Source organism: Pipistrellus hanaki, assembly GCF_964339955.1.
Source record: "Pipistrellus hanaki genome assembly, chromosome: 1".
Lineage (NCBI taxonomy): Eukaryota > Metazoa > Chordata > Mammalia > Chiroptera > Vespertilionidae > Pipistrellus > Pipistrellus hanaki.
This window is the reverse complement of record NC_140503.1, coordinates 120958616-120983486: the sequence shown is the minus strand read 5'-3', so window position 1 is coordinate 120983486 and position 24871 is coordinate 120958616. Positions and strand designations below refer to the sequence as shown.

The 24871-nt window shown below is 36.8% G+C and overlaps 1 protein-coding gene across 1 annotated transcript in view; it reads right to left on the bottom strand.

Annotated features, from left to right (window-relative positions):
- The window catches only part of MALRD1 (MAM and LDL receptor class A domain containing 1), a gene marked incomplete at its 5' end in the record, with an annotated part of 553418 nt that overhangs the window by 160949 nt on the left and 367598 nt on the right, over nucleotides 1–24871 (bottom strand). The window contains one exon of the mRNA XM_084867858.1: nucleotides 17765–17926. Within this exon, the coding sequence (XP_084723984.1) occupies nucleotides 17765–17926 (162 nt within the window). The remainder of the gene's footprint in view (nucleotides 1–17764; nucleotides 17927–24871) is intronic.

Here is a 24871-nt window from a genome sequence, read left to right as displayed (position 1 = left end):
ATAAATATTACAATTATTTGCAAAAAAATGACATTGGTATTTTAATAAAAACTATATTGAATTTGTAGATTGCTTTTGATGATGCTGTAATTATTCCTATTTATGAGCAGAGTATATGTTTACATTCATTTATACCTTCAATTTCTTTCTTCAGTGTGTTACAATTTTCTGAATACAGGTCTTTTACTTCCTTGGTTAAATTTATTCCTAGGTATTTTTTGATGCAATTGTAAATGGTATTGCTTTCTTAATTTCTCTTTCTGATAGTTTGTTATTGGTGTATAAAAATGCTTCTAAACTCAGAATATGAATTTTATGTCCTTTCTATTGAATTCACTTATTAGTTCTAGTAGTTTTTTAATGATGCTGTAATTATTCCTATTTATGAGCAGAGTATATGTTTACATTCATTTATACCTTCAATTTCTTTCTTCAGTGTGTTACAATTTTCTGAATACAGGTCTTTTACTTCCTTGGTTAAATTTATTCCTAGGTATTTTTTGATGCAATTGTAAATGGTATTGCTTTCTTAATTTCTCTTTCTGATAGTTTGTTATTGGTGTATAAAAATGCTTCTAAACTCAGAATATGAATTTTATGTCCTTTCTATTGAATTCACTTATTAGTTCTAGTAGTTTTTTTGTGGAATTTTTAGGATTATCTACATACAGTATCATGTCATCTGCAAATGATGACAGTTTTTTCTTCCATTCCAATTTAATTAAAAAAACCATTTTTATTGATTTTTTATAGAGAGGAAGGGAGAGGGATAGAGAGTTAGAAACATCAATGAGAGAGAAACATTGATCAGCTGCCTCCTGCACACCTTCTACTGGGGATGTGCCCACAACCAAGGTATATGCCCTTGACTGAAATTGAACCTGGGACCGTTCAGTCCGCAGCTCTATCCACTGAGCCAAATGAGTTTCAGCAAGCCTTTTTTTTCTTGCCTGATTATTATGGTTAGGACTTACAATATTATGCTGAATAAAAGCAGTGAAAGTGGACACTGTCTTGTTCCTGATTTTAAGTGAAACATTTAGTTTTCCCTTTTGACTATGATGCTAGCTATGCATTTGTCATATGTGTCCTTTATTATATTGGGGTATGTTTCTTTTATTCCTACTTTGTTGAGCATTTTAACTATAAATATATATTGTATTTTAAGTGTTATCTGCATCTATTGTCTCAATCATATTTTTATTCTCAATTTTATGTGGTTTATCACATTAATTGATTTGTGGATTGAACCAATTTTGCACTCCAGGACTAAATCCCACCTGATCATGGTGCTTGATCTTTTTAATGTATTGCTAAATTAGATTTGCTAATATTTTGTTGAATATTCTTACATCCATGTTCATCAGAAATATTGACCTATAATTTTTTTTTTGTAATGTCTTTGTGTTTTTAATTCAGCAAAGCTGTCCTTGTAAAATGAGTTTGGAAGCCCTTCTTTAATTTTTTTGGAATGATAGGAGTTAATTTTCCTTTGAATGTTTGGTAAAATTCACCCTTGAAGCCATTGGATTAAGGTTTTTTTAAAAAAAATATATATTTTATTGATTTTTTACAGAGATGAAGGGAGAGAGATAGAGAGCTAGAAACATCAATGAGAGAGAAACATCGACCAGCTGCCTCTTTCACACCCCCTACTGAGGATGCGCCTGCAACCAATGTACATGCCCTTGACCAGAATCGAACCTGGGACCTTTCAGTCCACAGACCGACACTCTACCACTGAGCCAAACCAGCTTCGGCTGGATTAAGATTTTTTTGTTGGCAGTTTTGTTGTTGCTCTTGTTGCTTTTAAATTAATTAATTATTATTTTTTATTACTGATTTTATTTAGTTAGTAGGTATTCATCTATTCAGATTTGTTGTTTCTTCTTGACTCAGTCATGGAAGACTGTATGCTTCTAAGAATTTATTCATTTCTTATAGATTGTCCACTTTGTTGTCAAATTTATTTCATATGCAAAAAGCCACAATATTAGGGGATGAGACTATTAAACACTGACCAATTTCTCAAATTTTTAAATTGGATTGAACATCTTCACTTCCTATTCCAAATTTTTCATTTCATATTTATTTCCCATTTCATATTTATTTTCCCCAGTATTTACTTTTATTAGAGTAACTTCTAAAAACAGTTTATTAAATATATGATATAATTACAAGGATTTATTACAATCTAAAATTTGCATTTTAGGAATATATTATGAAATTTAATTAAAATATTTATAATTCACTGGGTCTAATAATAATCCATCATTTCACTGAAGCTTATCTACTTCAGTAAAAGACAAACAGTGTTATGTAGAGCTCAACATCAAAGCTAGCAATTCCATTTATTAGTTAGTGCACTCTAAGTGTGTTTTCAAAACACACCTAACCTTTTGTAATTTGCATATTCAATTTTAGTTTTACAAAATACTATGCCTGATCACAAAAATCAGAAAGTCAATCCCTGGTTAATGTGTTAATGCATGAAAATGTGAAATTTTATCCATTTTAAAATTTAAGAATGCAAAACCATGCCTGGCAATTTAGAAGAGACCATTGCAAAGTTGGTCTTTGGGGATTTTTAATTGTGGAATTCTAGCATATGTAAATTTGGCTTTGTAAGGAGAAAAGACTTGTTGCAATAACACATTTTTCACTTGAGAACTATAAAGATTTAAAAGTTGCTTAGCCTCTTGAAATTATTAATAGAATTAAGTGAATTATCCAGGAACTATATAATGTGTAACAAATTTATAAATCCTTACATTGGATTACATTTTCAGAAATAGACTCATTCTTTATCTTGCAAATTCAGACCATACCCACTTTCAAACATTGATAAACTTTCAGTTGCTTCTTTGGGAATTACATATATATATATATATATATATATATATATATATATATATATATGGCAAAATCCTTGGAGAAGGTCACTCTAACATCCCACACAAAGTTCATAATCCATTAAAGCAGTTAATAAATCTTAAACATGTAAACTGCTAAAGCATATTTAGAATGCAGTGGTAAATCATTAAATCAGTTCACTTCATTTGTGTGTGACTCCTTGTAATGATCAACAACATTCATGTGCAATATTTTTTTTTGTTGTTGTTGGTTTGACTTTGGACTATTTTAAAGCTTTCTACTGGCCATTTAAAAGTTAATTAACTCTCATATATTAGATCTCATGCATTAAATTACTTTGTAAAATCTAGCATTGTTAATTAAGTATTACTAGATGCAGTAGTCTGGAATGTGGGTATTCATTAAATATGTCTGAATGTATTTTTAAAAATTTATCTTTATTGCTGAAAGTATTCAGATCCGGGGACACAGTGTGATAAAGGCCTGGGAAGGCTGGGTGGAGGCGTCAATGGGAATAAAAAAGGAGACATCTGTAATACTTTTTAAAATAAAGATAAATCTTAAAAAAAAAGAAAGTATTACAGATGTCCCTTTTGTACCCAATTGACCCTCTCTACCCCCCTTACCCTCAGGCCTTCATCTCTGCCTTCTGTGTTTTTCTGTACACTTTCAGATACTACTTTAGTTTTGCTTATACAGGTTTTATAAGTTTTTAATATTCTCTTTTTATCGATAAATTATCACCTGAGGATATGTTTCCATTTATGCTTTTTTGTTTGTTTGTTTTTTAGAGATTGAAGAAGGGAGTATATATAGAGAGAAACATCAATGTGAGAGAAAAACATGGATTGGTGCACCAATTGGGGATAAAACCACAACTTGGAAATGTTCCCTGACCAGAATAGAACCTACAACCTTTGGTGTGGGAACAATGCTCCAGCCAAATAAGTCACTGGCTAGGACTAAGTTGTTAATATTCTTAAAGAATAGATCTTATTTTTCACATATCAGTTAAAATCAGGCACTGAATAGAAGTTTCTCATTAATATTCCATTTTTTACTTTAAGAACTATTTAAAGAATTGCACACATTTTAGAAAATTGGGGACTACTTAGTGCCCAATAGTGTAAATTCAGCATCAAAGTGCATTGTTTACAAGTCACCATTGTTACTCGATATTGGGTTACCCAAATGTACAAGCCATACTCCCCACCCATCCCCATGCCTCACGGACACTTTCTCCTTCTGGTGCTGCCTAAGAGGAAAGGTCACAATTTGTCTTTTAGATGTTGTGAGCTACTATCTGGAGTTTTTGAAAATGGTTCCTCAAGTTATCAGGTAATCAGTTTGACATTTCTTTTTTTAAAAGGACAGTTAGTACTTTTAGAAGACAGCATGTTTTCATAGCTCCAGTCCCCTCAAGCAGAATCCCACTCGTGTGTACTGGGGTCAAATCATAAAAGACAATTTCCCACTTCAAGTCATCTGAATTCAGTCTTTGCTTTAAATTGTAGGTAATTTTAACTTTTTCTCCCCTTGCTCATAAAATAAGGCTGCCTAATTTATTTTATTTATTTATTTTTTAATGCAGTGCAATGCCTCTCTTTTAAAATAGCAAATTCCTTCCTGCTTCAGAGTCAGACTTACATAAGCTTGGCTGCTCATCCTCTGATTTCTGCCTGCCCCTCATTCTAAAATGGAAGGGTGCATAGCGAGTGACTATCAGTTGAAATGCCCTCAATCTCTTTTTGCACTTTATCCCCTCTCCCCATATTTTCAAGGTGGTAGCTATTTGTGGCTGCAAGTTTTAAAAGCATTAACAAGTAAGCATGCTCAGAGAGAAAACAAAAATTTCCTCAAAGCTGCCAAAATAGTAACCACAGAATGAATGCCTCTGAAATCAAATGAAATATTATCATGGTCTTTGATGGAAATGTCTGTCCTTATGTCACTATTTATATATATATATATATATATATATATATATATATATTATCAATTTTTTACAGAGAAGAAGGAAGAGGGATAGAAAGCTAAAAACAGATGAGAGAGAAACATCGACCAGCTGCCTCTTGCACACCCCCTACCAGGGATGTGCCCGCAACCAATGTACATGCCCTTGACTGGAATCGAACCTGGGACCTCTCAGTCCGCAGATTGATGCTCTATCCACTGAGCCAAAAATGTTTTTGGCAACTTATGTCACTCTTATTTGCTTTTTGAATGGCTGTATAATGAATGGATTAGCATTTTTAAATATCTGTCGTTCCCAAAGTTTATTTTTTAGGCATTATTCTCTTTTGAGAGTAATTAAATACTTTTCAGCAAAATGTCTCATTTTAACACTATTTACTATTATAAAATTTAGAATTATTAACTTTTCCCTGTCACTATGGATGGATCTGATATAGAAATGAAGTTTCTAATTATGACATGCCAACACAAGGTAGATTCATCTTATTTTAAAAGCTTCTAATTACTTAGCAGCAAATATATCTCAACCACATTATCTTATACTAGAGGCCTGGTGCATAAAATTCATGCATGGGGGAGGGGGGGCGGAGGAGGAGGTGTCTCTCAGCTGGCCAGCACCCTCTCCAATCCGGGACACCTTGGGGGATGTCCAAACACCCCTAACTGCTCCCCTGCCAGCCTAATCGCCCCTAACTGCTCCACTGCCTGTGGGATCTAGCCTAACTGGCAGTCAGACATCCCTCTTGCAATCAGGGACCACTAGTTCCTAACCACTCACCTGTCTGCATGCCTGATCACCCCTAACCACTCTGCCTCCCTGCTTGATTGCCCTACCCCCTGTCTGCTTGCCTGATTGCCTCTAACTACCTTGCCTACTTGCCTGATCACCCTTAACCTCTCTGCCTGCCTGCCTGATCACCCCTAACCACTTTGCATGCCTGCCTGTTGGCCCCTATCCACCTCTACCTATCCTAAACACCACTTTCTACCTGCCTGATCACCCCAACTGCTCCCCTGTTGGTCAGATTGCCCCCTAACTGCTCCCTGCCAGCCTGATTGCCCCTAACTGCCTCTGCCTCCACCTCCACCTCCACCACCATTGCTTTGTCAGGAAGGACATCCGAAATGACATCAGTAAGGTCATTCAATCTAATTAGCATATTACAGATAATAAAAGCATAGTATGCAAATTGTCCCCTTAACCAAGAGTTGTCTGAGAGTTTGACCAGGGGGTGGGGCTGGCTGGGGGAAGGGAGGGAGGCCCTGGCTTGAAGCCAGCAGCTCTAGGGACCCTACCATTTCATGAATTTCATGCTCTGGAACTCTAGTAATGATATACTACCCTGTTTCTCTGAAAATAAGAGTGTATTATATTAATTTTTTTCTCCCAAAGTTGGTAGTAAGGATGAAATACTGAATCTTTTATTTCTCACATTAAAAGAACTCAAAATACTTGAAATGTGTAACTTTCTTATCAAGATGCTTTTGGAAACATGCATTGACTTCATATCATATTGGAAACTTGATTTAATTTGACAAATGGAAATTAAAAAGGAAACTAACTTGATATACATGGAGGAAGGCAGAACTAATAAATCATAAATCTTTTTCTTTAGGTAAGTGACTTTGTTTAGGTTTGAGATCCATTTAAACTGAATGAATATGGAAAACAAATAGCAGAACAATATTTGTTTTCATTGAACATAAAAGAGTTATTATCATATTCTTTTAATGAATATGTACTAAGCAGAAACTGTGGGGCAGAGCTTCCTCTAGGTAAGCCTGTAAGCACTGAAGCTGTGGGTTTCAGTTCAAATCTTGATTCTACCATTTACTAGAAATGTGACTTTGGAGAACCTATTTAACTTCTCTAGGACTAAAAAGAAATAACATATAAATATAGTAGGTACTTTAGTCTCATGAGATTGTGGTGAAACTTAAATGGTACACTAAATGTAAAGTGCTTCGAATACAAGTGTAAATTAGAGCTATTCTCCTGGGAAATTAGAGAATAGGTAAGAAATATTATTTTAGCAGTAGTAAAATACTATTAATCACAAGTTATTGATTGAATAACTACTGCCATATGGAAGGCATTATGTGTTGCATTTGGACGTTAGGGAGTTGAACAAATCATGGCTTGGAAAAAATGAAACAACTCAAAGAATCTAATGATTAAAGACATCAATATGTACTATTGAGAAACAAGCTCTAGATCACACTAGGTTCAAATTCAATACTTGCCTTTGATTTTGGGAAAATCATTATATACCCACCGTGTCTTATATTCATCATCTATCAAACAAGAAATAATTAATGATAATAATAATAATAGGCCTTCAATGGGATTATTATGAATCTATTATACCAAATATTGATATAGATCCTAAACTATTATACTATTTAGCAGATAAAAGATAGTTTAAATTTGGTGATTGAAAAAATACTTTATGAAATATGTGTCATTATATCAAGATATGATGACATATGACATGTATGAGGAAATAGTGAAAATGGTAGCAGGCAAAAAAAAAAAATCAGTTTAGAGTGGCAAAGATTCTTCTAAAAATAATAACAATGTGGGAGGATATCTGGTTTCTAGTTCAGCCTGTAAGGAGCATGGAAGGTATCAGTCTCATCTTCACAACAAAAGAGTTAAACTAGCCTTAGCTGGTTTGGCTCAGTGGATAGAGGATTGGCCTGTGGACTGAAGGTTTGATCAAGAGCACATGTCCTGGTTGTGGGCTGGATCTTCAGTAGGGGCCATGCAAGAGGAAGCCAATCAATGATTCTCTCTCACCATTGATGTTTCTCTCTCTCTCTCTCTCTCCCTTCCTCTCTGAAATCAACAAATATATATTGAATAATAAAAGAAGTTTAACTAAAACTCACAAACTCTCCATAGATCCACCAGACACTAAAGTAGAGGTCACAGGGCAAACTGCCATCCTCAGCAGGAGAGACAGGTAGGCACATACAATTTAGTGGAGCAGAACTTCAGGAGCAGGAATTACGAATGGAGCCCATCCTGGTTGAGGAGCATGGCAGCTAAAATTGACAATCTGGAGGCTCAGGGTGGAAAATCTAGAGATATGAGAATTCCAAGGGGACGAGGCTTATGGGTACCCTCCAAGTTTTACCTCCAGAAGCCCTAACAAGTCCTCACAGTGAAGACTGGAGAAAAATCCTCTCTGTTTTTTTCAGGGGAGGGGAAAGCAGGCACTCAGAAGTATGTCTGTTTTTCCTCGCCAGGTCTAGATGTCCTCTCTCAGGTGAAAAAGAGCAGGAGAAGCACCTCTCACAAGTGCTTCCTATTTACTGAGAAGCACGTGTGAAGGTCACAGTGAAAGGCTTGCTGAAATCACAAGATTGTAGAATTCTTCCCTTCCCCTGACTTTACCACCTAACACCTTGCACCTTACCACCCCATCAGTAAGGCTCCTGTACATTAGTAAGGCACTGGAATGGAGAGAACTTTATCTCTCAGACATTACATCTCTGGGGGAACCAAAATAAAACAAGGGAGACAAAAACAAGGCTGCTAGAGGAAATTTTACCTTCTGATACTTACAGCAAACAGTAATCACATCCTTACTCCAGGTAAGATAAAAACTAAAAGCCTATTTACTGCAGTTCCTTTTACCCAGTGCATTGTGTCCACTATCAACCAAAGATTACAAGTCACGCTAAACAATGATATGACCAAAAGTTGATGTTTATAACACCAAAAGCATATTTGAGGAGGGAGAATGCAGTCTTTGGAGCTGAATAACATAAAAACCAAAATTAGAAATGCAATTTGGAGAAGAACCTACGCAGCCGTTGGTGTCAAACTAAAGGTCAATGAGGAACTCCTAATGATTTGGAGGAGCAGATTCAGGAATATTAATCCTGTGTCAATGCCAACAGTGGCTTGATATAGGAGAATATCTGCATTGGCTATTAGGCTCTTTGACATCTGCAATGGCCCAAGAGTGAATTAAGATGATAGAATTGGAAATACAAAAAAGGGGAAAAAAGAAAACATGTAAGTTGAGAATGAAGAGCTGATAGAATTTGAAATTGAGAGAGAATTAAGTGTTAACAATAATAATGCCAGTAACAAAAACTAGGACTCTTTCTAGAGAGAGGGAAACATGGATGTGAAAGATACACATTGATGGATTGCATCCTATAGGTGACTGAACTGGGAATCAAACCAACAACCTAAGTATGTACCTTGACCAGGAATGGAACCTGAATCCTTTTGGTATGCAGGATAATGCTCCAACCAAATTAGCCACCTGTCCAGGGCATCATATCCGATATAATAAAAGCCTAATATGTTAAGTGTCTGGTCGTCCGGTTGTCAACCAATCAAAGCGTAATATGCTAATGATACACTAAGGCCACTCAACCACTCCCTATGATGTGTACTGATTACCAGAGGGCAGGCACTCTAACCAGTAGGTTAGCTTGATGCTGAGATTTGGCCATTGAACTGGGCCTAACACACCCTGGAGCCTTCCATTGTCCCTCCCCAGCTGGCCATTCTCCCATATCTCTTCCTGGCCCTGATCATGCACAGGTGGGGTCCCTCAGCTTCTTGCAATCTGAGACTCCTCAGAGGATGTTTGAGAGCTGGTTTTGGCTTGATCCCATAAGTCAGACCAAGGGACCCCATGAATTCATGCACTGGGCCTCTAATATTTTGATAAGACCCAGTATCATTTGACTTTTCAATATCTAACTGTGTCACTGACCTAACTCCTACTCTCCCAAGTTAATGAATAGGGGAATCTCCCTGTAGCAAATATCAGGGTGAGACGGCCTTATAAGCATGACCTGAAATAAAGGTTAAGAGGCCCCATATATGAAGATACAGATGCAGCAGTAAATAAGGACCACACATGCTATGGTGATACCCTGGCGAAGGGCTTAGAATAGGCCCCATTCACTGGGGGGCTTCAGACTTAGAGAAATCATTCAACCTTTTTTCCTCAGGATAACATAGAAATGATGTCTGTTCTTCCTGCTGTAAAGGAAGTGTGGTTATCATCTGCCCAGCCTGCAGGGCTCTGTCTACAAAGTATCAAGTATATTACATTTGTTGAACACTTTGTACTTTAAACTGCTATTAACACAGCAGAGCATTAACCTCACCAAGATTGGGGTTATTGTTTGACCTTGAGTTGTGAACACGGAAGTAATAGTGAGCATGTGGGTTATATCGAGCAGCATATTTCAGTCCAGTAACTTTTCAAACACTAGTTAATTCATAGCCTCAGTTCTCAACACATTGTGTGTGGTGTTTAATATGCATTCAAGAAATGCTCGTTTTATTAATTAATTCAAAATACATGGCTGTTTAAAATACAGAATGAGATACATCCAAATAACATGACCTACACAAGTATTTATCAAGTAATATTCAATCTTAAATGTTGGAGTGAATATAAAAATACAAAAGATGTGACTCCTGGAGTTTATAGTCTAATTGTGGAGATGGTCAATTATGCCATTTTTTTAAAAAAAAGAAAGTGATGAAGGAAGGGAAAACAGAGACAGCGGCCCTCTACATTATACCATTGTTAATTCATGTCACACAAATGTCACCCATGCCATTAAATCCCATGTACACTACGTCTCAACACTATTCATGTGCAGACTAGAGAGTGGATTAATGTTTGTACTGTAGTTTCTTTCTATAGTTTCAACAATGACTCCAACAAGACTCATAAATAGTCATGTGGTGGGCATTGAAAATGTCCTCCCTATGTATCTAATTCTTCGTCCTGCTAACAATAAATGAAAAGATCCACAAATAGAGTTTTAATTAACAGCAATGCTGTGATGCTTATAAATGGACCAGAGGCTCTTTGAATTGGTTGGCCTTCTCAGAAAGAATTTTGTTTTTCCCAGAGGGTCAAAATTAATTAATGTTCATACAATTTATTTAGCAGCCTATTACCTTAGAGATGCCTAAACAAGTTCAGTGAACCATGTTAGTGTATCAAGGATGACATAATCAAGCAGCTTTGAAGAGAACACTTTGTAAAAATATACTGTATCAAGTAGTAATTAACAGGGAGGATAATAAAGAATTCTGTCAGAATGATTACTTTCCTTTATCTCTGGACAACATTACTTGGATACAATATTAGCTAAATAACCAGACACAAAACTTTTTATGGGTCTTTAATTAACACACACAAGCTATGAAAGTTTTTTAAAAATAGTGCCATTAAGAGTCCTTAATTGTATCATTAAAATATATCAATTGATGACTTTTGTTTGTCTTTTTGAACATGCATGAAACCTTCTCATATCCATTAATTATACTTCTATTTTTCCTAAACTGAACCTATAATAATTTTTGAACGATTAGTAATATTATACTAGCAGTATTTTCAATACTGTCTTAAGAAGAAAGAAAATGATACAAATGTAATCTAAGGAACTAACACATAAACAAACAAAACAAGAACAAACTCATAGATACAGAGAACAAACTGATTGTTGCCAGGTGGGGGAGTGAGGGGGGGTAGAAGAGGTAAAAAGGTGAAGAAATTGAGAAGTTACAACCTGGCAGTTACAGAACAGTCATGGGGATGTAAAGCACCACAAAAGAATATGGTCAATAATACTGTAATTACTATGTATAGTGTGAGGTGGATACTGGACTAACTGGGAGGATCACTTTGTAAATTACATAAATTTCTAACCACTAGGCTGTATACTTGAGACTAATATAATATTAGATGTCAAATTAACTGACACAATTTTTTTTATTATTTAAAAAATAATTCACAGGCATGTGCATCAAGATATTACAGTCTGGATCTTAGTAGCAAAATTCAAAATTGGCTTATGTCTCATAACTTCTAAAGTAAAAAAAAAAAAATAGAATTATCCTTAAGAGTAATCATAAAATTTTAAAAATGTATATTCATTGTTATTTATATTAAAAATGTAATAAATGACACAACAACAAATATATAGCTAAATATATATTAACTAGAGGCCTGGTGAACAAAATTCATGCACTGGGGTGTGTGTCCTTTATCCCAGCCTGCACGCTCTCCAATCTGGGACCCCTCGAGTGATGTCCGACTGCTCAATTCCCTGGGTGAGGAGCCTGTGGTGATGTGCAGGCTGGCCATGCCCCACAGCGACCCAAGTAGAAGCCTTGGGAGGCCCTAGTACCTGGGATTTATTTATCTTCTGTAATTAAAACTTTGTGCTACTGCAACTGGTGTTAGAGGCCAGGGATACTGCCCAATATCCTATACTGCACAGGACAGCCCTATACCAGCTAATTCCATTACCCTAACCATCAGTGGGACCCAGGTTGAGACACCAACTAGGTGTCTGACCTCAGGGCATTTGTCACTGGCCATCACTCTACTGCCACTCCGTCACTTTCCTTAGACATTCACATGGTTCACTCCTCCCCTCTTTCAAGTTTTTTTTTTTTTTTTTTTTTTTTTTTTTTTTTATGGCCTTTTCTGAATGCAGCCTACTTTGATCAGTATATTTTAACAACCATCCCTCACTACCTATTTCCCCTCCAACTGCAATGCACACACCCATCCTTGGGCCTTCTTGGTCCTACTTCATTCCTTCTTTCTCCTCAACTTCTAACAGTCCATATAATCAGAATTGTTTGTTCATTATCTTGACTCTCCTTGTAGAAAGTAAACTCCACTTCGGCAGCAATTTTTATCTGTTTTATTCACTAATATACTCCCAGGACAAAACAGTGCCTGGTATTCAATCTATACTAATATAAGGGAAATATGCTAATTAGACCAGACGTCTACCAGACATCCTTCCAGATGTCCTTCCAGATAAAGCCATGGTGGCAGGGGCCACAGCAGAGGCGGTTAGGGTGGTCAAGCTAGCAGGGGAAAGCAGTGGGGGCGAGAGTGTAGCCCAGGCTGAGGGACCTTCTCCCCCCACCCTCGACATGCATGAATTTCATGCATGAGGTCTCTAGTAGACCAATAAAGCAATAAGGAACAAATAACAGAATGTATGAATCGTGGACATTTACTTTATTTCCTTTTATTTCAACAAATAATGATGCTGAATTAAGATTCCCTATACACATGTGCTTCTGTATCGGTCTTTTTATTTCTATACTAGATGCCTGGTGCATAAAATGTGTGCACAGGGAGGTGGTGGTCCCTCAGCCTGGACTGCACCCTCTCACAGTTCAGGACCCACAGGGATCAGGCCTAAACTGGCAGATGGACATCCATCTCACAATCCGGGACCACTGGCTCCTAACTGCTCACTTGCAAGCCTGCCTGATCTGCCCTAACCACTCTGCATGCCTGCTTCATTGCCCCTATCCACTTGCCTGCTTGCCCCATAGCCACTAACTACTCGCCAACTGCATATCACCCCTAACTGCTCGCCTGCCTGATCATCCCTGACCATTCTACCTGCCTGCCTGATTATCCCTAACTGCCTCTGCCTTGGCCACTGCAGCTTCGTTTGGAAGGATGTATGGAATGACATCTGAAAGGTCATCCAGCTGTTTAATCTAATTGGAATATTACACTTATTTTATTATAGATGGTCAGAACATTTTCCTATCCATGAACATTTCCCAAAACCATGTTTGAATATGCTTTCCCTGCTTCTCCACTCTTTCTTTCAGCCATCTATAGGTGGCTTTTGAAAATCTTATTCAAAATTATTATTTCATTTGCATTTTTCTGATGACTTTTGAACTTGAGCATCATTGAATATATTTGTTGATGATATTAATGTAGTCATCTGGGAATTGATTATGCAATAGAAAGATATAGATAGAGATTATAATAGAAATAGAGGCAGAGATGACATAAATATAATCTTACTTGTAATCTGTAAGGAAAATTTTTCTAATCTATTATGTGCCTATTGTTTTTATTTATGAAAATTTTAGACCATGGTTAAAATGTCACATAATGAAATATATACATTTTTCCTTGTGTAGCTTCTCAACTTTAGATCCTGTCTTTAAATTTCACATTGCTTAACCTCTGTTTTCTTGCAAGAATTTTATTATTTGTTACATTTAAGACCTTAATCAATCTAGACTATATTTCTGTATATGAAATATGTGGAAGAAAAATGGGTTTAATTTCATTTATTTCCAGGTGAATAACCAGATATACCAGCACCATATTAAATAATACATCTTTTTAAATGGAATTAACTTTTGTTATATCTTAAATCCTCCTAATTACTAACCACAGTATCTTGATTCTCTTTTCTGTTCTTTTAACATATTATCTAGTGTATATTAACTTCATGTTTTTTAAAGAAAAAAAAAAACACAAAACAAAGCTTGGTAAAAGGAAGAGAAAATATAACCTAGCAGGTCAAAGGAAATTAACATATTCAATTTGAAGATGAATTAGGGGACAACTTTAAAATAAGAATGAATACACATGTTGTAAGTGAACATCATGTCATTTTCAATCTGCCTAAAATGTAAAAACAATAAAACTATAGTTCTATTCTCACTAGTCATAAAATGTCTGGGCCAACCTCATATATTTTTTCTATGAAAAGTTATTTTAATTTATATAATCTTGCTCTTTCTCTTTGTGCCTATGCTTCCATCCTTTTGAGTAATATTTTACTGTATTTGTTATGTTTCTCCAGAAAAATAGAACTAATGGAATGTATATAAATATCCTTTCTAATAAAAGAGTAATAAGAAAATTAACCATCACTCTGTTATATCCACCAGCCATGCTCACCAGTCAATCAGGAGTGATTATGCAAATAAACCCATCCAAGATGGCTGTGGCCACAGAGAGAGTAGGAGGGAGGCTTGGGTTTCCCCAGCAATGGAGGAAGCCAAACTTTCCACACGCCCTGATCAGCCCAGGCCTCCACTTAAGGCTACAAAATTTCAATTATAGAAGATAAATAAATCCCAACAGAAATGGTGGCAGCCACAGAGCTGGAAGAGCAGGAGATTAGGGTTGCCCCAGGTGATGGAGGAAGCTAAGCATCTGCAGCCCTGGTCTGCTTTGGCCTCTGCTCAATCCTACAAAGTTTCAAGTATAGACGATAAATAAATCCCAACAAAAATGGCTGTGGCCACAGAGCAAGCAGGAGGCTTGGCTCCACTCCAGGCTACAAAGTTTCAATTGTAGAAGATAAATAAATCCCAGATACCAGGGCCTCCACTTGGTGACCCAGGGAGTGTGGCCAGCCTTCAAACCACCACAGGCCCCTTGCCCAAGTTGCCCCATGCCCCAACAGAACTCCCACCTGATTCAGGACACCCTTCAGGGCAAACCAACTAGCCCCCACCATGCACCAGGCCTCTATCCTATCTAATAAAAGAGTAATATGCAGACTGACCATCACTCCAACACATAAAATCAAGATGGCTGCCCCTTTGTGGTCAAAGATCCTGCCCCCATGTGGACACAAGGTGTCCACTACAAGATGGCCAGCAGGGGCTGGCAGTTGGGATGCACCAGGCCTTCAAGGGAGGCACTTGTGGGTGATCAGGCCAGCAGGCAAGGGCAGTTGGGAGGGACCAGGGCTGCAGGGGAGGGCAGTTAGAGGTGACCAGGCCGGCAGAGGAGGAAAGTTGGGGGCAAACAGGCTGGCAGGGGAACAGTTAGACATCAATCAGGCTGGCATGGGAGTGGTTAGAGCACATGTGTCAAACACAAGGCCCGCGGGCCAAATCCAGCCCGCCAGGCCTTGCAATGTGGCCCGCACCACGCTGTCATCACTGCACTCCGCTGTCAGTTTATGACATTGTCAGTTTATGACTGTTCAGTAAACCATTCGGCCCGCGATTTAGGCTGGATTTTAGATTTTGGCCCCTTCTCTGATTGAGTTCGACACCCCTAGACTGTTAGAGGGTGATCAGGCTGGCAGGCAGAAGAAGTTAGGGGCAATCAGGAAGGCAGGCAGGCAAGCAGTTGAGAACCAGTAATCCTGGATTTTAGGAGGGATCCCAGATTGGAGAGGATGCAGGCCCTCCCCCCATGCACGAATTTCGTGCACCAGGCCTCTAGTAGAAATATATTTGTTATAAGTAAATGAATCATATGATTATGATGCTGGTAAGCCTTAACTGTCCAGTGTGGGCCAGCAGGCTGGAGCCCCAGGAGAGTAAATGGTGCAGATGAAGTCCAAAGGCAGTCTGTTGGTGAAATTAACTTTTGGTTGGGCAGCCCATTTGTTTTGTTCTATTAGGCCATCAATTGATTGGATAAGGACCGCCCACATTATGGAGGGCAATCTGCTTGAAGTTTACTGATATAAATGTTAACCTCATGACATATAGATGGTCAATAAGCATATGAAAAGATGCTCAATATCACTAATCATCAGAGAAATGCAAATTAAAAGCACAATGAGATGTAATCTCATACCTGTCAGAATGGCTATCATCAATAAATCAACAAACAAGTGATGGGGAAGATGTGGAGAAAAGGGAACCATCATACACTATTGGTGGGAATGTAGATTGGTGCAGCCACTATGGAAAACATTATGGAAGTTGCTAAAAATATTAAAAATGGAACTGCTTAAACCCAAAACACTAATTCAAAAGAATAAATGCACCCCCATCCTATCTTCACTGCAGTGTTATTTATATAGCCAAATTATGGAAGCAATCTAAGAACACATCAATAGACGAGTGGATAAAAAAGCTACATTAGCACAATGGAATATTACTTAGCCATAAGAAAGATCAAAATCTTACCATTTCGAAAGCATGGATGGTCCTAGAGGGGGTTGTGCTAAGTGAAATAAATGAGTCAGAGAAAAATAAATACCATATGGTTTCACTTATATGGAGACTCTAGAGAACAATCTAAGCAAATAAATAAAACAGAAACTGAATCCTAAGTACAGAGAACAGACTGATGGTTGCCAGGTGGGAGAGGAGTTGAGGAACGGGGAGAAAAAGGTGAGGGGATTGAGAAGTATCATACATATTGGTAGTTACAAAATAGCCACAGGGACACAGAGTACAGCATAGAAAATGTAGTCAATAATGCTGTAATGACTATATATGTTGCCAGTTTGGTGCTGGAAATATCAGAGGGAACACTTTATGTATGCTTGTCTAACCACTATGTTGTACACATGAAACTAAAGCAAAATAATACTGAATGTAAAAAAAATGTTAACCTAGTCCAATAACACCCTCTAAGTTGCTACATAATTTTAAGTTGCTACATAAAATTAACCATCGCAACTATCTCATGTTATTTTTTATTCCTAAGAAAACTTATCTATAAAAAAGTTATTTTTTTTTTTTTACCCAAGGGGAAAGTTAATTCCTGAAGAAGAAAAGTTCAGGGTAGCCAAGATTTCAGGCTCAAAATAAATAAGGTTACTAGCCTACTTATACTCTGATTCTACTAACTGTAAATCCATTAAATATTACCTTTACCTAAAATCACAGGACACAAAGTAAAACCTGTCAAGATTTTGTGGATGCTCATTCCTTCATCACCAACTTACCTCTCTGTCTTGGACCTTCAGAGAAAATAAAATAAAATTGGTGGCCAGCTACTGGCCATTGCATATTTTGAAAATTCTTATAATTGCTAATTGTAAACCTTTCCATGCATTAATCTGATTGCCCCCTACTTGTCCCTGCTCTGATTGTTGATTTAAGGGACACATTTAGGATAGAGGGAAAACATTTTGTGACTCTCTTAAAATATAAGTCATGGATTTCCTTGTTGTAGCAATGTCAGTTCTCAGTCTATTCAGTAATTCAGGGGTTAAACAGAAAGTACTAACTTCCTTTTCATAATCCCTATTGATTTCTAACTCCCCCTCTTCCCCCACATGCAGACATAACAGACATACTCCAGCATTCAATCAAATAGATAACGCAGGTTTCCAGGAGTTGGTTACCTGGCCTGTGTATCTCTAGTAGGGTTACCTGGTGTATGATCAGAGTCTGCACTCAGTGCTTCATCAGGAATTCTGTTGCCAATGGCCCAGTCCAAGTCATCTTCAGAGTGTTGAGTAAGACCACAGGCTGTGGTCCAATTTGTGGAAGTTGTTTCAAAATTACAGCTTCCTGTTGTGGTTGTGTACTGGCCTAAGGAAACAAACATTTTAATAATAAGTTCTGAAAATCTATATTGCACTAAGTGATACTTTTGTGATGATTTTAATTAATATCTGCATATTCTAATTCTTTATAAGTAAATGCATAGAAGTAGGACATTTGCACCCATTGATAAAATCAGATGTAACCAGCTTTTTTAGTCCAGGATCTAGAAGCAGTGCATGAATATTGTCATTTATTCACTAAGAAGCTATATGGGTTGACTAAGGATACTTATAAATAATAGGTAAAACTGTCTACACATAAACAATGAACATAGCATTATAATACCTATCAAATCAAATAAATCAACAGCTTCAGTTGTCTGGATATTAATTCAGTTCCTCTGAGTGCTCTGGTGTTTGAACAGCATAGACTGTTGGAGAGGCAAACTCACTTGCTAAAGAAAAGGTGCCTTAAGGTGAAACAGTGAACTGTACGGACACTCCCTTTGGGCATAAGATACAATCACCATGTACAACATTTCAGAACTAGTCAGCAAATAATGAAAGATGTTCTCTTCTAAAAGTGTTGATTGATAACTCATTAAAAATTAAGTTATTCACAATATAAATTACTAGATAAGAACTGTGTTGTGATAATAACTAGTTGAGATAACAACTAGTCATCTGTAAAAGTGCCATCATAATATTCTGATATCTGCTTTCATTTTTCATTTTATTTTTTTGTATAGCAACTGAGTCTGTCATTGACTTTTCCTGTCTATATATATATATATATATATATATATATATATATATATATATATATAAAGTTTATATTATTTTTAACATTTCTTAAAGTAATTTCTTGTTTATAACTTTTTCTTAACATCAAACTAATACTAGCACATAGAAACTTCATCAGAAGAAAAATTTGCCATTAAAATGGACACCAAATATATAACAAAAGTAGTTTTCATATTTTTATAGAAAGTTTTCTGGATCTCTGAGAGAATTTTCATAAAGTATCAGCATTTCACTTCTCAGGCATGATTGCATTTTATCTCCAAAAGTAAAATCACTTTAAATTGTGTACATTTATTTTATTCATTTTCCATAGTTTATAATTAGTTAATTTTTTGTGTTTCTTTATGGGCCCTGTATATCTTTATGCTTTTCTGTACCAAACCCATGGCTTAGATAGGTTTATATTATGCAAACAATGTGGATAAAGGTGAGAGATTCAGTTCTCCAGGTGTTTAGCCAGCACAACTGCAAAAATGCAGAACTTATCAATGTCCATACAAGACAGCTAGTGTGGGTTCTTCAGAATAATGTCACATTCAGGCTCTGTACTATCGTATTTCCGTGTAACTGACTCCCCACCATATAGGCTTGACAATAATTATCCTACATCCTTTTCCATTCTCTGTGACCACTCTGTCCTTCTAGCTCCAATTTATTTAATAAATGACCTTTATTTTCGACCCTAAGGATATGCATGCAATCAGGATCAATTCTCTTATATTTCATTCTCTTTGCATCAATTTTTGAAACTTGTCCTTTCTAAAGCTATTCTCAGTTTATGATCTCTACTCCTTAGCAACACTATTTTTAGGATTCCACAGCCTCATTTATTTCAAAGTTACACAATTTTTCCACATTTGCCAATCTCACATTCTCCACTAATTACTTTCCTAAAATTTGCAGATACAGTCACGGTGTCCCTCTTGATTTAAAAAATATGTATTTATTTATTTAAATTTCTCACTGTATATCTTCACTCATCCTTTCCAGGGGCCCTTCACACTTTTACGCATATGGCTTACAAATAAATCCGCATCCATGCGGGCATTTGTCTTCAAATGCTTTTGGAACATTTCACTTGGAATACACAACCATTACCTCAAACCAAACAAGCCTAAAAAAAACTCATCATTCACTTCTCAAGTTGGGTTCTTCTTTTTGAGATGATTGACTAATTTCATAGGATGAATCTTCTTTCTTTCTAAAAATTCTAACTTTGGAGTTATCTTTAATTCTGCATTCTTCATTTTCATATCCAATTTCTGATATCACCAATACCTGTAGATTCTCCCTTTGAAAACGTATTTAATTCATTTCCTTCGTTGCAGTTTTATAGTGCCTGTTCCAGTTCCATTGGTTTCAGCCACCTGGTTTAATGGAGTCTCTCTCTCTTTTTAATATATATATTATTCAGTTTTTACAGAGAGGAAGAGATAAGGACAGAGAGTTAGAAACATCGATGAGAGAGAAACATCGGGGATGTGCCTGCAACCAAGGTACATGCCCTTGACTGGAATCGAACCTGGGACCTATCAGTCTGCAGGCCAATGCTCTATCCATTGAGCCAAACCGGTTTTGGCGAGTCTCTTTTTTTAAACGTAGCCTTAAATCTATCAACATTACAAATGCAAACTATATTAATCACCTTTAAGAATGTTCTTATGTGTTATTTCCCTTGCTAAAAAGAATATTCAAGTTTTCACATTGTCTGAAGATACTCTCCAAAATCTCTAGCCTTGAATACAGTAACCTTTATGCAATGCAAAAAGTTTTTTAGGCTGAAATCTGTCTCATGTTTAAAATCGCCTGCCAACCGAATTTTTCAGAAAATTATCTCTTGACTAAAAACAGACTTCCTTCAACTTTTATGGTTAAAGCTAATTCTCACTTTTTAAAATGTTTTCTCTAGCATTTGGGTGCTCATTTGTCAGTCAGCCCTTCCCTCTCTTGTTCAGGAGAGAAGTGCAGTTTTCTCCAGGGATAACCCTTCTCTCAGTCAGGTATGTGCTTTGTGGGTGAAACAGCCCTCATCAGCTCCAATAGCGACGGATGGTTAATCTCAGCAATTGTGATGCCATGTTCCTCTTTCTTAATCAGTATAAACATCAACGTGGGATGCAATTCTAGACAATGAGGCTTATTGGAGAAAAGGCACATAGGAATTTTTTTTTCTTTAGAAAACAATCAAAAGGAAGAAAACCTATTGGTCCTTTCTCATGATAGCATTACAAAAATGAGATACTCAGGACTGCAGAATTTGATGGGGAGGAGCTGGCTTTACAGAATACCAAATCATCATAACTCAAACAGACAGGAGTTGATTTATTTCAATTAACAGTAAGCTGGGAAGTTGTCAGTTTAAGGTCGGCATTGTGGTGCAGCCGTGCGGTGGGTGCGGTGCCAAGCACACATTTCCCACCTTTCAGTGCTGTCACCTTGTCATCCTCACACTCATGCATGGATGCAAGACAACTGCTGTACTTCCATGGGTCACAGACATTCAAGCATTGAGGGAGACAAAAAGAGGAAAGCGCCTTTTTTTTTTCTGAAAGAGACACCTTTCCAAAATCCCCATGTGTATTCATTGGCCTCTGGTGGCTGTAAGGAAGACTGGAGATGATGGCATTTGCAGATGCTCACAATGCTGCCCCAGATAAAATTAGAGTTCTCTTTTTAAGCAACAAAAAGAAATAAAAAGCAACTATCAGGGAATCCTGTCCATCTAAACTGTGTAAGGTTGGAATTTCTGTTATAAGTATCTCTATCTCCTCTTCTCCATTCTATCTTCCTTCAATATCCATTGTCTATACCATCTCTCCCTTTGAAGACGATGCCAGTTCTCGGGGCATGTGTGGGTTTATGGCATTATAGTTGTTACCACTAATTTCGAAATTCATTGCTTCTTTATTTTATATTGTCATCTTACTTGTTGTTTACTATTTTATTACTATTGTATAAACATTTCCAGTAATCTGTAATTTTTAGTGAACTACATCATGTATATCAAAGTGTTCCCATCCATAATTATTGCATGATGAATGATATGAAGACATTGCAATATTTCTTGATGAGGACTATGTAACATCTGCATTTTCAAAATAGCTATTGCTTTAGAAAACCGATAGTGTGTGATCTTTATCATGAACCTTTGAAGGATTCAAAGCATTAGTAACATTCTTTAAACAACTGGCATTTTCCCAGTGGAATAATATGGTTGGTCAGTGTAAATATTGATCAATTAACATATGTTTAAGAGATAGCACCATAATTATCTTTAATTCCTTACATCCACATATCCACCTTACTTTGCCATACCATAATGCATAATACATGAATACTAAATAGTTTATCCTCATTGTGAAATGGCTCCTTTGCTGCATTGAGAAGGATATTTAAGAATCTGGGGAGACTGGGAAAGAGGATGTTTGTCACTGTAAGAGGCAGGAGAGAAAGGGGCCACTAGCATGCTGCACATCCCCAGCTGAGAACACAAGGTGCATTTAACACATTTTACATAATAATTTCCTCCCATGAAAGAAGAGAGCACATTTTCTGATTTAACTGTTGTGGTTTTGTTTGTTTTTTTAAGAATTGACCTCACTTAGTAGTAACCAAACATTTTGCAACAGGAGGTAAAGATGCAAAAGAAAATTTTATTTTATGACACATTTTTTTGAGGAATAACTGCATTTATTTTCTGATAAATTTAAAGGCTATGTATATAAGACATGACTGACAAATTTCCAGAGAATGTAAAATTTGTGATATGGAAAAAGCTAACATTATCAATTCTAGGATACTGAACAGAGACATTCTTTACATTATTTCATTTAATTCTCAAAGCACTCAATAGGATGGATGTTATTGTATCTACTGAACAGATGAGAAAAGTGAGTCATTGAGAATTTAAATAATTGCCCAACAAGTGAGGGTCAAAGTCAAAATGAGGACTCCAGTTTAATAATCCAAAAGGTCAACTCTTTCTTATATTTCTCCAAAGGTCATTTAAAAAATGTGCAATTTATTCCATTATGCATGTAGATTATCTGACTTCAGGAATTTAGCCCTGATGATTTACATTGGAGAATATATATAAAAGACCATCAATATAAAATATAAATGAAGTCCATTTACAGAACTAAGTCACTTGTATATTTTTGTAATCTGTGTAGTTTTGTTTGTGGATATGAAAAAAAAGTGTATCAAGAGACTAAGAAAAGTGACTTTTTAATTTGTTAATATATTATTTATATATTAATAAATTCAACTACTTCTTGCAGTTGTCCATCAAAGTTGTGGTTAACACTAACAGATATAAGTAATTTACTTCAGTTTCAGAAAATCAAAACTTCCTGTGTGTGTTTTCACATCAATAACTGTGAGGGGAAAAGCATATAAGGCAGTCTGAGAGGAAAAAATGAGTGAAGCCAGATGAACATGGGCAGCTTTCACATTTGAAAACCCGAATTACCCATAACTTTCCCTAGCATTTTGTAAGCCTATTTCTATATTGCACATACAGGTGTATACACACACACACACACACACACACACTATTCTTCATTTGTGCTCTCTGAATAAGCTGTGATAACCTTATTCTTGATAGAACTGGTTACACTTTACAATTAACCAGGAAACATTTCATTTATTAACAACTTCTTTTAAAAAAAGAGAAAAAACATATTAGATTTAAATACATTTTTCTTCATAGTTTCTCACTCACACAGTATAAACTAAGTTTTTGAAGTCTAAAACTATGTCTTATTCATTTTTATATATCTAATGTTCAGAAAGTTGTTCCTACCCCATATTAAGAATAGGAATAATGAAAGAATATACTTTATATAAAATACTAGAGACCTGGTGCATGAAATTCATGCACAGGTGGGGGGTGTCCCTCACCTCAGCTCAGCCTGCACCCTCTCCAATCTGTGACCACTCGAGGGATGTCCAACTGCCCATTCAGGCCTGATCCCGGTAGGATTGAGCCAAAATGGGCAGTCGGACATCCCTCTCACAACCCAGGACTGCTGACTCCCAACTGCTCACCTGCCTGCCTTCCTGATTACTCCTAATCACTTCTGCCTGCCAGCCTGATCACCTCCTAACCACTCCCATGCCATCCTGATTTATGTCTAATTGCTCCCCTGCCAGCCTGTTTGCCCCTAGCTGCCTTCCCCTGAAGGCCTTCCCCCTCCCTGCCACTGTCCTTCCCTGCAGGCCTAGTTACCCCCAACTTCCTTCCTCTGCCTGCCTGGTCACCCCTAACTGCCCTCCTATGCAGGCTTGATCGCCCCCAACTGCCCTCCTTTGCAGGCCAGGTGCCTTCCAACTGCCCTCCCCTGCTGGTCATCTTGTGGTGGCCATCTTGTATCCACATGGGGGCAGCCATCTTCGACAACATGGGGCAGCCATCTTGTGTGTTGGAATGAACGTTAATTTGCATATTATTATTTTATTAGATAGAATTTTCATATACATAGATTTTTATATGAAAGGAAGATAATTTTACTATCTACAGTAATGTTTCTATGTGACTGTAACAGTCTTTCTTTCTCCACTGAATATATGTTATCTATGCCATCATATTTTAATTATTTTTTTCCTTTAGAACCTTTATAAATTTGGCTTAGTTTTTAATGTTTTACTGGTGGTTATAAAATGTTCTTTTGTCATGTCTTGTGGGAAAAGTGGTGATTTTACAAGTGTTTTAGAATTCCATTGAAATCAATTTCTTACAGTAAGTATAAAAAATACATTTTCATCCCTGGCCAGTGTGGCTCAATTGGTTGGAGTGTTGTACCATATATGAAGAGAAGGCAGGTTCAGTTCCTGGTCAGGACACATACCCAGGTTACAGGCTTGATACCTGTTGTGATGCACTTAAAAGAAGTCATAAATAACAGGAGCAATTAGACATCAATCAGGATGGCATGGGAATGGTTAGGAGGTGATCAGGCTGGCAGGCAGAAGTGGTTAGGAGTAATCAGGAAGGCAGGCAGGTGAGCAGTTGGGAGCCAGCAGTCCTGGATTGTGAGAGGAATGTCCAACTGCCCATTTAGGCTCAATCCTACCGGGATCAGGCCTGAATTATTTTAAAATTAATAATATAATGTATAACGTTCATAGTATAATTTAAACAATGCCAATTACTTACACTTCCTTTTATATTTTTATTTAAAACTAA